This window comes from Ranitomeya imitator, chromosome 3, assembly GCF_032444005.1.
Source record: "Ranitomeya imitator isolate aRanImi1 chromosome 3, aRanImi1.pri, whole genome shotgun sequence".
Taxonomy (NCBI): domain Eukaryota; kingdom Metazoa; phylum Chordata; class Amphibia; order Anura; family Dendrobatidae; genus Ranitomeya; species Ranitomeya imitator.
The window spans coordinates 649797618-649811940 of record NC_091284.1 but is presented as its reverse complement, the minus strand read 5'-3'; the positions used below and the strand labels follow the sequence as shown (position 1 = coordinate 649811940).

At 44.0% G+C, this 14323-nt stretch overlaps 1 protein-coding gene across 1 annotated transcript in view; it reads right to left on the bottom strand.

The window, feature by feature from the left end:
- Positions 1–14323, bottom strand: part of CNMD (chondromodulin) — a 141839-nt gene that overhangs the window by 109285 nt on the left and 18231 nt on the right. Inside the window, exon 3 of the mRNA XM_069758186.1 lies at positions 6116–6256. Within this exon, the coding sequence (XP_069614287.1) occupies positions 6116–6256 (141 nt within the window). The remainder of the gene's footprint in view (positions 1–6115; positions 6257–14323) is intronic.

Below are 14323 nucleotides of genomic sequence, written 5' to 3'. Positions count from 1 at the left end.
AAAATGGTTTTGTAAATTTCGTTGTAAAAATGAGAAATCGCTGGTCAAATTTTAACCCTTATAACTTCCTAGCAAAAAAAAATGTTGTTTCCAAAATTGTGCTGATGTAAAGTAGACATGTGGGAAATGTTATTTATTAACTATTTTGTGTCACATAACTCTCTGGTTTAACAGAATAAAAATTCTAAATTTGAAAATAGTGAAATTTTCAAAATTTTAGCCAAATTTCCATTTTTTTCACAAATAAACGCAAAAATTATTGACCTAAATTTACCACTAACATGAAGCCCAATATGTCACGAAAAAACAATCTCAGAACTGTTAGGATCCGTTGAAGCATTCCAGAGTTATTACCTCATAAAGGGACACTCGTCAGAATTGCAAAAAACGGCCAGGTCATTAAGGTCAAAATAGGCTGGGTCATGAAGGGGTTAAATTGGCGTTCGAAGAATGGAGACGCTTTTTGGAGGGGGCGGCTCATCCTATTATGGTTATCACTGATCATAAAAATTTAGAGTTTTCTATTACCTTTCGTCCAGCTTTTAAGAACATAAAGGCTGATACCTTTTCGCGTAGTTTTGAGCCGTTATCCGCCCCTGATCCGCCATCCCCAATTCTTCAAACCAGTCTTGTGGTTGCCGAGGTGTCGTCGGAATTGGAGTGAGAGATTGTTGTGGCTCAATCTTTGGCTCCAAGCTTCAAATCTGTAGACAAATTGTCCCGCAGCATTTGCGCAACAAACTCTTGTGGGAGTTCCATGATTCGGAGTTGAGTGCACACCCTGGTATGGCCGCCACATGGGAAGCAGTGGCAAAGGTCTTTTGGTGGCCTTTAATAGCTTCAGATATCAAGAAACATGTTGCGGCATGTGGAATATGTGCCCATTCTAAGAGCTCGAGTTGCCTGCCGGTCGGGGAATTGGTGTCTTTGCCAGTCCCAGGAAGGCCATGGACTCACTTGTCCATGGACTTCATCACCAATCTTCCATCATCCCGTGGTAATATTGTTATTTGGGTAGTGGTGGATAGGTTTTCTAAGTTGGCACATTTTCTCCCCATGACAAGTTTACCTTCAGAAGAGACGCTCTCTAGATATTTCCTGTCCCAGGTGGTACGCTTACACAGGGTTCCCACTAATATTGTGTCAGACAGAGGGACTCAGTTTGTGTCTAAATTCTGGCGGGCCTTCTGCAAAAAATTGGAGATATCTCTGTCTTTTTCCCCAGCGGATCGCCCAGTAACCAAAAGACAATCTGAACGCACCAACCAGTCGCTTGAACAAATTCTTCGTTGCGTGACTTCTACCTGCAAAGCGACTGGTCTGATGCCTTACCATTAGCAGAATTCACCTTCAACAACCGGGTAAACCAATCTACCGGTAGGTCACCATTTTTTATTAATTATGGGATGAACCCTTATTTTGGCGAATTTTCTCGAATAGATTCTGGTTGTCCGGGGGCAGAGGATGGGTCAATCATCTCAAGGATCTTTGGACTAAGGTTTGTTTAAATATTTCTAAGGCTCAGGAGAAATGTAAACATTTTGTGGATAGGAAAAGGGACTCTGCTCAGACACTGCTTTGTGGTGATAAAGTGTGGCTGTCCACACGAAATACAAATCTTTGACTGCCATTTGCCAAACTGGGGTCTAAATTTATTGGCTCCTATGAGGTCATCGAAGTAGTGAACCCAGTAACCTATCGCCTCCATCTTCCTCCCTCCTTTAAACTCCATGTCTTTCATAGGTCTTTACTTAAACCCTTTGGGGCGGTGAGGGAGGATATTGAAGCTGCTCCTCCTCCAGTCTTGGTTGAGGGACATATGGAGTTTGAGGTACAACATATTGTGGATTCCAGGCGGGTTCGGGGGTCGTTGCAGTATTTGGTACATTGGAGGGTGTATGGTCCGGAAGATCGATCATGGGTACCAGCCAGATCGGTACACGCTGACCGCCTGGTTCATGCATTCCATGCCCGGCATCCTGGGAAACCTGGGGGTCCGGGAGTCCCCCATTGAGAGGGGGGTACTGTCATGATCTGCTTAGTTTGTGGGATTAGGTAGTTCAGAGGTTAATCTGGACGGCCTCACTATGGGTTTCTGGGAGGCTTCTTATAGCCTCATTGTGGGGTCATTCCTCGTCGCTTATACTCTGACCCTGTTATGCCTGTGTCTTTGCCTTGTGCCTGTGCTTTGCGCCTGTGCTACTTTATGCTTGTCTGGTTCTGATCTGGTTCTGTCCCCGTTAAGAGTTCTGCCTGTCCCTCTTGTACTGCGCTGCTATCTCTGTGTCTGACTCCTTTCTTACGTTCTGACTATTATCTGATTGTCCCTCCTGTACTGCGCCGCCCTCTCCATGTATGATCCCGCTTGTCCGACCTAAGTTCCCCTCTCCTCTACTTCAAGGTCCTTGTAGAATCCTGCACTCATCTCGAGCTGCAGGACGCTAAGCCCCCCCCCTGTGGTCACATGATCGCAGGTCCTTCTGTTTTCTGTCATCCTCAGCACGCTGCTCAGGTCCCGTCTGCCTGAGCTTTCTCTGGGGTATCTGACTCCGGACTCTCCCGCAGTGTGGGTGAGTCACCCTGCTCTGCCATGGCAGTGCGCCGGTGCTGACAGGATCCTGATAATAGCTGGACATAGCAGTTGGATCGAGGGTTGGCTTTTTAAGGATAGGCATGATTGTGGCATGTTTTGAAAGCAGAAGGGAAGGTACCAGAAGTTAGTGATAGGCTGAAGAAGTGGGTTAGGGATGGGATAAGAGTGGCGGTGAGGTTGGGAGGAGGTGGGATGGGATGGGGTCGAGCACACAGATGGTGAGGTGCGATTTGGAAAGGAGACAATTAAGCTTCCATTCAGTGATGTTGGATAGGGAGGTTATGGGGGGTGGGCATTGGTCTGGTATACAAAGGGGTTGTGTTTGAACAATGAAGACTTGCCTTGCTTGGTCGATCTTATTTTTAAAATGTGTGGCAAAGTCATCAGCAGAGATGAGGGAAGTTGGAGGGGGCAATGGGGGCGAAGGAGGGAATTAAGTTTGAATAACTGTTTGGGGAATGTAGGATAGGGAAGATAGGAGGGTTGTGAAGTAGGCCTGTTTAGCAGAGGTGAGAGCAGATTTGAAAGCGAGTGTTGCCTGTTTGAATGCAGTGAAGTTGTCTTGTGAATGTGTTTTCTTCCAACTACACTCTGCAACCCTGGACACTTGCCGGATCTTTCTAGTGGTGTTATTGTGCCAGGGTTGTCTATTGATATGTCACACTCTGCCATGAACGAGAGGGGCAACCGTGTCAATAGCTGATGCGAGAGTGGCATTGTAGAAAGCAGTGGCACCGTCTGTGTTGTGGAGTGAGGATATTTATGCCAGTGGTAGGATAGAGTCAGAGAGTGTGTGGGTGTCTAGGTGTGCGATGTTTCTGCAGGGGTGTGCATGTTGCTGGACATGGGTAACCGGTTAGGAGGACAGGGATGAGAAAGTGAGAAGATGGTGGTCGGATAGAGGGAGAGGGGAGGTGGTAAAGTTAGATAGACAGCAGAGACGAGTGAAGACCAGGTCTAGCATATGTCCATCTGTGTGGGTGGCTGCAGAGGACCACTGAGTAAGTCCAAAAGATTAAGTAAGGGACAGACGTTTGGAGGCTGTTGACTGAAGGGTATCAGTGGGGATGTAGAAGTCACCCATGAAGATTGTGGAAATGTCAGTGGAAAGAAAGTGAAGAAGCCAGGTAGAGAAGTGGTCAATAAAGGCAGTGGCCGGGCCCGGAGGTCGGTATATGACAGCCACTTGGAGGTTGGAGGAAGAGTAGATGCGGACAGAGAGGACTTCAAAAAATAGGGGAGGATAAGGGAGGGTAGAGGTGGGTTTGGGTTAAAGGTGCAGTTAGAAGAAAGGAGAAGACCCACTCCTCTACCATGTCTGTTGCCGGGGCGAGGGGTGTGGGTGAAATGGAGGCCACTGTAACACAGCGCAGAAGGGGAGGCAGTGTCAGAGGGTGTTAGCCATGTTTCTTTGAGGCCGAGGAAGGCAAGCTTGTGAGTGAGAAAAAGGTCATGAATCACATGAAGCTTATTGCAGATTGAGTACACATTCCAGAGTGCTCCAGAGAGAGGGAGCAGGGGGGTGGGCGTCAGTGGCTCGAGTTTTATGTTGGAAAGATTGCGGTAGTTCTTATTAGATAGGGAGTGGTAGGAGGGGGTAGTAATGGGAGACATGAGCTCTGGGGGTCCAGGGTTGGGAGATATGTCTCCAGCAGTGAGGAGAAGCAGAGAAAGGGAGAGCAGGTGGGAGACAGAGAGTGGCCGGCTTGTTTTATGTTTTATTAGGACAGATTTGAGGTTGAGGAGCAGGTCAGCAGAGTACGTATGCCCCCATCCTGTTATATATGATCTACATCCTGGTATATATGTCCCCATCCAGGTATATATGGCCCCCAAACCAGGTATATATGGTCCTCCATCCAGGTATAAATAGCCCTCCATCATGGTATACATGGCCCCAAATCCTGAAATACATGGCCCCCCTTCCTGGTATATATGGACCCCATCTTGATATACACGATCCCCAATCCTGGTATACATGGCCCCATCCTCATCATGGTATACATCGCCCCATCCCCATCCTGTATATGGCCCTCATCACCACCATGGTACACATGATACCCCATCCAGGTATACATGGCCCCCATCACACCGCACACATAAAATAATAATTGATTTTACTCACCTTCCTTCCTCTCCCTTGCAGCGCAGCATCCTGTTCTGATGCCAGCAGTTGATTTTAGCATGTAAGCAGCGCATGACATCAGTGCCATGGGTCTCCATATGCAGAGGTCAGCTGCCAGAATATTCAATGCTTCCCATGCCCAGAACTATGGGTTTGGGGAGCAGTGAGTATTCATTCTCTTTAATTGCGGACACACAGGTTAGCTGTAACCAACGGCTGGGCGATCATGTGTGCCCGTTATTAAAGAGAATAAATACTCACTGCTCTTGATTCCCATAGTCCAACACACCTCTTGGTGCTGGCTTTAGTGCTTAAATGTGGGAGGAGCTATGGGTGTTGGGAGCAGTGAATATTCATTCTCTTTAATAATAGCATAAACACTGGTTAGCTGCAGCCACTTGACTAATTTAGTGGCTGCAGCTAACAGTGTGCCGCCATTATACAGAATGAATATTCACTGCTCCCTACAACCATAGTCCCTCCCATCTCTTGACACTGGCTTTAGTGTATAAAGGTGGATGGGACTATGGGCTTGTGGAGCAGTGAATTTTCACTTATCTTAACAGCGGGTACAAATGTTAGCTGCAGCCAACGGCTCCTGCCTCCTGTGACCTGCTGCCTATCCCCCCACCCCACAGCTGCACTATAAGACGGACCCCCCACTTTCCTCCAAAATTTGGGAGGAGAAAAGTGCACTTTATAGTCAGAAAACTACAGTAGTTTTATGTAATAGAAGATATGATTAAAATATCCTATTGAATGACAGCAAGCAGAGTATTTGAAAACAGGAACAATTTGATACAGAACCTTTATAGAAAAATGTATTTATTTGTCAGAAGTGTAATACCCATTTAATTCCATAGACTTATGACTTAAGAGTGAATTCATGTATTCACTGAATACAGATTTTACCTCAGAATTGAGAATTTTTCTTATAAGATATATTACAAAGCTGCTTATTTTCATGTGTAATATTGATTTATGTAATAAGCATTAAAACGACGGTTACACTTTAACTTCACATATTTTCATAGATCCCTGTAATCACAAAGACAGAGCCAGACTAATTTCATTAGTGTCAGGTCAGTTGAAGGTTTTTTTTTCTAGAGTACATTTTTCAATGGACCTGTCCATCAGCTGAACATTGAATTGTAAGTCCATACATTAGTTGTGTTTTGTTAGCTTTTCATGCCTGGTTGGTCTGGACACAACTGATCAGAACACGCTTCATTTTGGTTGTACATATTGTGGATTATATTTTATTTTGTAATTGAGACCTGTCTGACTGATGGAAACTGGAGTTATAAGCCCTGTTATCACAAGGATTTCTTGAAAAGCTTGCTTGATACAGACTTACTACCCGTACTCTACGAGATAATAGAAACAGCAGTACTCACAATCTGGAAATCATGCACCTCTACAGCTTCATCATTACCCGTTCCAGTCTTGAAAGTTTCTAGATTGTTCCCAGCATCAATTTCCATTGATCCTTCTTGTATCTTGCCATTGATGCTCATAGTATAGTGAACGTTATAAACCTGCAAAAGCAATAATATAAAGTAAGAAATAATAATGTTGGGGCCATTGTGGGAATACATAGTCTTCCTTCCTTTCCCTTCTAAACCACAAATATTGACATATAGTACTAGTGTATTTTACAAAATTCCTTTAAATGTACATTTTGGCCCTGATTAATCAAAACAATTTTGACAGAATTCTAGTACAAATTGATTTGAAAAGAAAACATTTTTTTAGCAACTCCGAGTTGCGCAATTTTTTTTGACTTTTGACATTTTCATGCTAGTTTCTCTCAGTTCTGCCAAAAAAGGCAGAACCAGGGTGGGACAGGGATGTGACACCGCAACTCATCAAATTTGTGATGAGCTGTGATGTTTCCTATGCCCAAAATCTTACTCTAGTCAGGGAGAGGAGTAAGAGTTCTGGCAAGGCACACGGAAATCATCTGTCAGATTTGGAGTATGATTCTCGCCAGATGCTCCTGATTCATAAAGAGTGCAGGCCTCTTCATGAATCCAGAACGACGGACTTCAGCATGCCCCCAATTCATCAATACCAGCGATCCATGCCAATCTTGATAATGGGGCAGAATAGAGTGCAAGGCTCCTGATTCATTAAGAGGGTTGCACCTCCATGTGACATGCCAAAAAATGTATCAACTAAATACCCTGTTTTTTCCATCTTTTGACTAGCACTTGCTTATTACTGTGATTTTTTTTTTTACAACGGAGTATTTTTGACCTCACTGTGCTCTTTTGTGTCTTCAAGCTTCTTGGTGGTGTGTGAACAGGTTCCTACAGACTTGTTCAATGTGCAAGTAGCCCATGTGTTTTTGGTTCTATATAATTGTTCTCTTGTTTCTACAAGACTAGGGAGTCCACAACTCCCTATGGGTCATTTGCATCAAAGCTGTTCCATCCAGCATGTTCACATGGATATTCCCTCTCTGAACCCTGCTTATACAGGTACTATACAGATGATCAGGTTTTTAAATACATCAGATAGGGATTATATACATTAGTTAGGACTGCTCTATATGGGTATACCTTGACGATTGGTGGAGCAGCTTAGTATACTTTTTTTGCAAAAATACGTATCAACTAAATACCCTGTTTTTTCCATCTTTTGACTAGCACTTGCTTATTACTGTGATTTTTTTTACAACAGAGTATTTATGACCTCATTGTGCTCTTTTGTGTCTTCAAGTTTCTTGGTGTTGTGTGAACAGGTTCCTACAGACTTGTTCAATGGGCAAGTAGCCCATGTGTTTCTGGTTCCATGCCAAAAATCTTAAGGCAGTCCCTGTAAGATTTGTGGCATAACGAATGCCGCCACTCGTCATGAATTTGAGGATCCAGCTCCTTCCATTTAGTTGGAGCTGGGCGAAAATGGAGTGAAAAAGCTAAAAGTTTCAAAATTTTAGAGCCGCAGTCAAGTTGTGCTAAAAGTTTGTGAATTTAAAAGCTTTTTATTGCAGAATATATACAGTGATGGCATTGTTATAGAACAGGAGATGAACCTGCAATCTGAAATACGGTTGTCCTAAGCCAGACGACTCCTTTAAAAATCTTTCCTGATTTATTATTTTTAGCATTCATTTCAGTTCTGTACTGAAAGTAAAGTAATAACGTCACCATTTTTGGGCACCCTGTCAGAGTCGTTAGTGTTAATGGCCTATGTTGAGTCAGGATGCAATGTGCATCATGTGAAAATACGCGAGGCCGGCTGCAAAATATCTCTGTGCGGCGTATTCTAATGCTGTTAAATGTGCATGAAAAGTGCTTGATAAGGCACTGGGAGATGGAAATGATGAGAGGAGGATGAAGAGATGGCTTTATGCTATGATTTGGTATAAAAAAGAATATTCACACAAGCTGAATTTTAAAATAGTGGACAGGGTGAAGAACGTGTTTACTTTGCATCTAATACATAAAGAAAAAAACGAATGGAAGGCCTCACTCTGAACTCAGCACTTACATTTCCATTCTTCTAACACTAAATATTCAATCTGATGACATTCACTAGCTTTTATGTTTTGACTGAAAAATATATTTATCTGACTAGTACATAGAATGTTTTTCTAAGCAACTTATTGATGCGTATGCCTTTTATAATAATCAGATTCAAACTCTATGTAATGAATACATGGGTTTAAAAGGAAACTGAGTGTTAGGACTGGCGGAACGCACTGAGTAAACAGTGAGATGTTATTAGGTGCGTTCTCAGTCCAGGGTCCACTGTGCAGGAGAGAACCTGCTGCTAGCAAATGGCAGCGCTATATGGCGGTGGAAGCGAACTCTGTTAAGTCACAGGGCCGCGGTACCGCACAAAGAGCGCAAGCAAGGAGTCACCAAACTCAGTCTCAAGACTCGGGATTTGAGTCCGTCTAGACTACTTGCGCTCGACACCGCTACTAGGTGTAAGAGATAAACTGAAATAATAGTTTTGAGCACAAGAGTGCGAGCTGTGCCGTACTGGCGGACGCCAATAACCATCCAGACTTGGGCTAAGGAAGCACTCTAATGGCGCGTGGCGCCGCACTGGCGGTCGCAGCAGTAGACGCTGTTTCGTGTGTTATAATGCTGACAGTTCAGTCGGGCGCTAAATAGCAGCCATATACCATATGCGAACAGTCATACAATAGGGAGGGGATTTTTAAAGAACGACTTGCACTCATCAACAAACACACATATACAAATGTACACTAGCGCATGGCCGTGCGGTCATGCAAACCTTTTATAGCTGCAGCATGTACAGGACCTTCCCAGAAGGACCAATGGGATACTGCCACAGAAGTTGAGCACCTTCAGGACCTTCCTGGAGGACCAATGGGATCTGCTGCAGTATCTGAGCATGTGACCCTCGATCTCCAAAGGGAGATCTTGCCCTGGGCATGCTCAGAAGGGGAAAAGCAGGACTTAGTCCCAAAAGCGGCTGCTCACTGCTGCCCAGCACTGGCTTCAATGGCAGGAGCTGGAAAAGCAGCAGCAACCCTTTGCACAGAGTGAGACTGAGCAAGATGCTGGGACCGACGTCTCCACCAAGCAGGCTCCACTACGGCAGAAGAAGAATGGGAGACCACAGCGGAGATGGCCGGGGATTCCCCATGTGCAGAGGCGGGAACTCAACCCCTAACACTGAGTGGAGATTCATGCCACCTATCATTAATCACTATTCAATAGAGAAAAAGGACCAGCCCATCTAAACTAGTGTGAACAGGCGCCTACCAAAAAAGCATATAAACAACAAATAGTAAGGTTGCACCATCTTTAATATAATGCTAGGAGCGTCACTCTGTCTGAAGCCTTTATAGACTGTGCAAGCGCGACGCACCTGCGCAGTCTTGACCCCTCAAAGTTACGCATCTGGGAATTAGGAATGTGGCCCAGGAGGGTTGTGGTGCCGGAATCAGCACCTACACAGTCTGCTCTTTCTGGCGCCATTTTTATATATAAAATACGTCAGCGGAGCAATCCAGCCACTTTCTATTGAATATATAGAAAATACGTCAGCGCAGCAAGCCAGTGAATTTTTACTACACATGACAGAATGAGGGTGCAGGATGGGAGCAGCACATGACAGAATGGGGGCGCAGGATGGGAGTCATGTAGTATATTGCCCAGCCACATAGTATATTGGCCAGTCACGTATTATATTGCCCAGCCACATATTATATTGCCCAGCTACGTAGTATATTGCCCAGTCACATAGTATATTGCCCAGCTACGTAATATATTGCACAGTCACGTAGTATATTGCCCAGTCATGTAGTATATTGCCCAGCCACATAGTATATTGGCCAGTCACGTATTATATTGCCCAGCTACGTAGTATATTGCCTAGTCACGTAGTATATTGGCCAGCCACATAGTATATTGCCCAGTCACGTAGTATATTGCCCAGCTACGTAGTATATTGCACAGCGACGTAGTATACAGCACAGAGCCACGTAGTATACAGCACAGCCACGTAGTATATTGCCCAGCCACGTAGTATATTGCCCAGCTACGTAGTATATTGCCCAGTCACGTAGTATATTGCCCAGTCACGTAGTATATTGCCCAGTCACGTAGTATATTGCCCAGTCATGTAGTATATTGCCCAGCCACATAGTATATTGGCCAGTCACGTATTATATTGCCCAGCTACGTAGTATATTGCCTAGTCACGTAGTATATTGGCCAGCCACATAGTATATTGCCCAGCCACGTAGTATATTGCCCAGCTACGTAGTATATTGCCCAGTCACATAGTATATTGCCCAGTCACGTAGTATATTGCCCAGTCACGTAGTATATTGCCCAGTCACGTAGTATATTGCCCAGTCACGTAGTATATTGCCCAGTCACGTAGTATATTGGTCAGTCACGTAGTATATTGCCCAGCTACGTAGTATATTGCACAGCGACGTAGTACATTGCCCAGTCACGTAGTATATTGCCCAGTCACGTAGTATATTGCCCAGTCATGTAGTATATTGCCCAGTCACTTAGTATATTGCCCAGTCACGTAATATATTGCCCAGCGACCTAGTATACAGCACAGAGCCACGTAGTATACAGCACAGAGCCACGTAGTATATTGCCCAGCCACGTAATATATAACACTGCCCACACAGTATATAACAGTGGCCACGTAATATCTAGCACAGCCCACGCAGTACATAACACAGCCCACATAGTATGTAACACTGGCCAGGTAGTGTATAGCAGCCACGCGGTATATAATACAGCCCGCGTAGTATACAGCAGTGTGGGCACCAGATCCCTGTTAAAAAAAAATAGTTCTATACTCACTCGCCGGGATCCAATCCAGCGACGCTGTCCCAATGCGCGTGCGGCTGCCGCCATCTTCCGTTCCCAGAATGCATTGCGAAATTACCCAGATGACTTAGCGGTCTTGCGAGACCACTAAGTCTTCTGGGTAATTTCGCAATGCATCACTGGGAACGGAGGATGGCGGCAGACACGAGCGGCTCGGCGGACTACGGAGGGTGAGTATAGCAGGTTTTTTTATTATTTTTAACATTACATGTTTTTACTATTGATGCCGCATAGGCAGCATCAATAGTAAAAAGTTGGGGACACACAGGGTTAATAGCAGCGGTAACGGAGTGCGTTACCCGCAGTATAACGCGGTCCGTTACCGCCGGCATTAACCCTGTGTGAGCGGTGACCGGAGGGGAGTATGCGGGTGCTGGGCAGTGACTGCGGGGAGTAAGGAGCGGCCATTTTCTTCCGGACTGTGCCTGTCGCTGATTGGTCGTGGCTGTTTTGCTGCGATCAATCAGCGACTTGGATTCCACGACAGACAGAGGCCGCGACCAATGAATATCCATGACAGACAGAAGGACAGACAGACAGAAAGACGGAAGTGACCCTAGACAATTATATAATACTAGATTGTGGCCCGATTCTAACGCATCGGGTATTCTAGAATATGCATGTCCCCGTAGTATATGGACAATGATGATTCCAGAATTCGCGGCAGACTGTGCCCGTCGCTGATTGGTCGAGGCAACCTTTATGACATCATCGTTGCCATGGCAACCATTATGACATCTACGTCGATACTGTGCCCGTTGCTGATTGGTCGAGGCCTGGCGGCCTCGACCAATCAGACGCGGGATGTCTACGTCCTTTATGACATCATCGTCGCTGTGCCCGTTGCTTGGAAATTCGGTCAGAAGTTTATAGAATAAAAGAACAATTTACATTTACTCAAAAATATACCTATAAAGAGAAAAATCAGACAAACTGAACATTTTGCAGTGGTCTCTTAATTTTTGCCAGAGCTGTATATATATATCTATATATAGATATATATATCTATATATATCTATATATAGATATATATATTGGCATGACGACAGGTCATGTGATTAATGGGCGGTATGTATCGCAGAGGTGGGTGGCCCTGTGATGGAAGCCTGGGAGTGTTTTGCTCAGCAGATCTACTGCTGAGGGATTTGTTTTACATTGGGAAGACTTCCAGGTTATCTTATCAGCTATCTTGTAGATAAGTGATAAGTTACCTAGTTACAACAACTATTTTAAGAAGTAACTAATGCTGGGACTTTAAACAAGGAAGCCTTATATGCACTTCACATGAATGATTTCAGAACATCCAACAAGTTATGTGTTTTGCAGTCAAATCTTCAAAATATATTAACATTTAAAAGACAAAAGACTTCATTAACAGAAACTCTTTTTTGTTGGATTAACCAGTATAGAAAGTAATTGTGTATTATGGCTCCATTTTGTACTAATTATTTCTCCTTTTTAGTCAAAGATTTTGTTTAACTTATCCGCTGAAATTCTTAATTGTCTATTACTTCTGTTAGTTTAAAAAAAGAAATAAAAGAATTATACAATAGAAGTAAAAGACAATAAATGGTATTCTAACAAATGTACTGTAGGAGCAGAACAATTGCTGTGAACAATTTTATTCTGCTATAATTTAATGGAAAATATTTGATTTTTATGAAATATTATCCTTTTGCCCCTGAGAACAGATTTTAGTGAAAGTTAGTTTACTTTTATTCATGTTGGAGACAAAATGTGGCTTTTGGTTCAAGGTTTGAAAAATCAAATTCAACCCAAAAAAGCTATATGATATGTTGCGGCCATGGCTGGGCTGAGCAGACTGCTATGCCCAGTTGTGGTGCATGTCGATGTGTGGACCCACTGTGCCACGGCCAGGCCTGCCCAGAAACGGGCATAGCTAAGCGGCTACCTGGTCTTCACTGGAGCTCCTGATGGTGGAGACAGACTGGGCTGCAGGTAGCTGCCAGGTATCAGTCCTGGGCAGAGCCTGGTACTGCAGCTGCTGACCCCTTGCCACCCTAACATAAAGGTCAGACCTATGACGAATATGGAAATTGTTGTCACATGCAGTACCCAAAGAATACTTGTCAGAAATTCCTGCAACTCCTTTAATGTTGCGGTAGGCATCTTGTTGGCCTCCCAGAATAATTTTATTTTTGTAATTTTTTAAATATTTTAGGGATCTACAGATTTTTTTTACCCTTCTACTGACTGATAACTTCAACAATAAGATCACTTTACTGCATTGTAAGCTGCTTACAGACCATGGCTTTTGATTTAGTTTTGTTATTTTTATTTTCCCATCCCCCTCAAAATGATTTCAGTTTGTTCCTTAATGGTTTTGTAAAAGTTATGGGCACATTATAGGTGGAAAAAGTTCTGAAATTATTCTTCTCAGTATTTTATATGCCATAAACCTGACTTTTTACAGACTTTTTATATCCTCTATATATAATAATGCATGGTGCTTGAATTGTGGAATCTGCCGACAGATCAGCTTTATAGGAAATCTATCAATAGCATCAACATGCTTGAAGAAGGGAAAGAGGGACAAAGTTTGCGGCGCTCACAGCGCGCCGCTGCAAATTTTAGGCCACGCCTATGACTACACCCATTTCACAACTAGTCACACCCATATCAACGCCCCAACCACACCCATTTAGCACTGCTGATCAAACTGTTTCATAAACAATAATTATAAACAAAAAAATATGGCCACACAGTGCTCCATACTGTATAATGGCCCACAGTGCTCCATATTGTATAATGACCACACAGTGTTCCATACTGTATAATGGCCACACATGATGCTCCATACTGTATAATGGCCACACATAGTGCTCCATACTGTATAATGGCCACACATGATGCTCCATACTGTATAAGGGCCACACATGATGCTCAATACTGTATAATGGCCACACATGATGCTCAATACTGCATAATGGCCACACAGTGCTTCATACTGTATACTGGCCCCACGTGATGCTCCATTTAATGGGCTCACATGATGCTGCATACTGTATAATGGCCCCACATGATGCTGCGTACAGTATAATGGCCTCACACGGTGCTCCACACAGTATAATGGCCTCACATGATGCTGGGTACAATATAATGGCCTCACATGATGATGCGTACATTATAATGGCCACACATGGTTACCCCACCCCATCATTGCCCTTACACCCCCATCATTGCTTTATCCATCACTACACACACCTACACACACACACACACCTCTCACCGTACTTCCTCGCA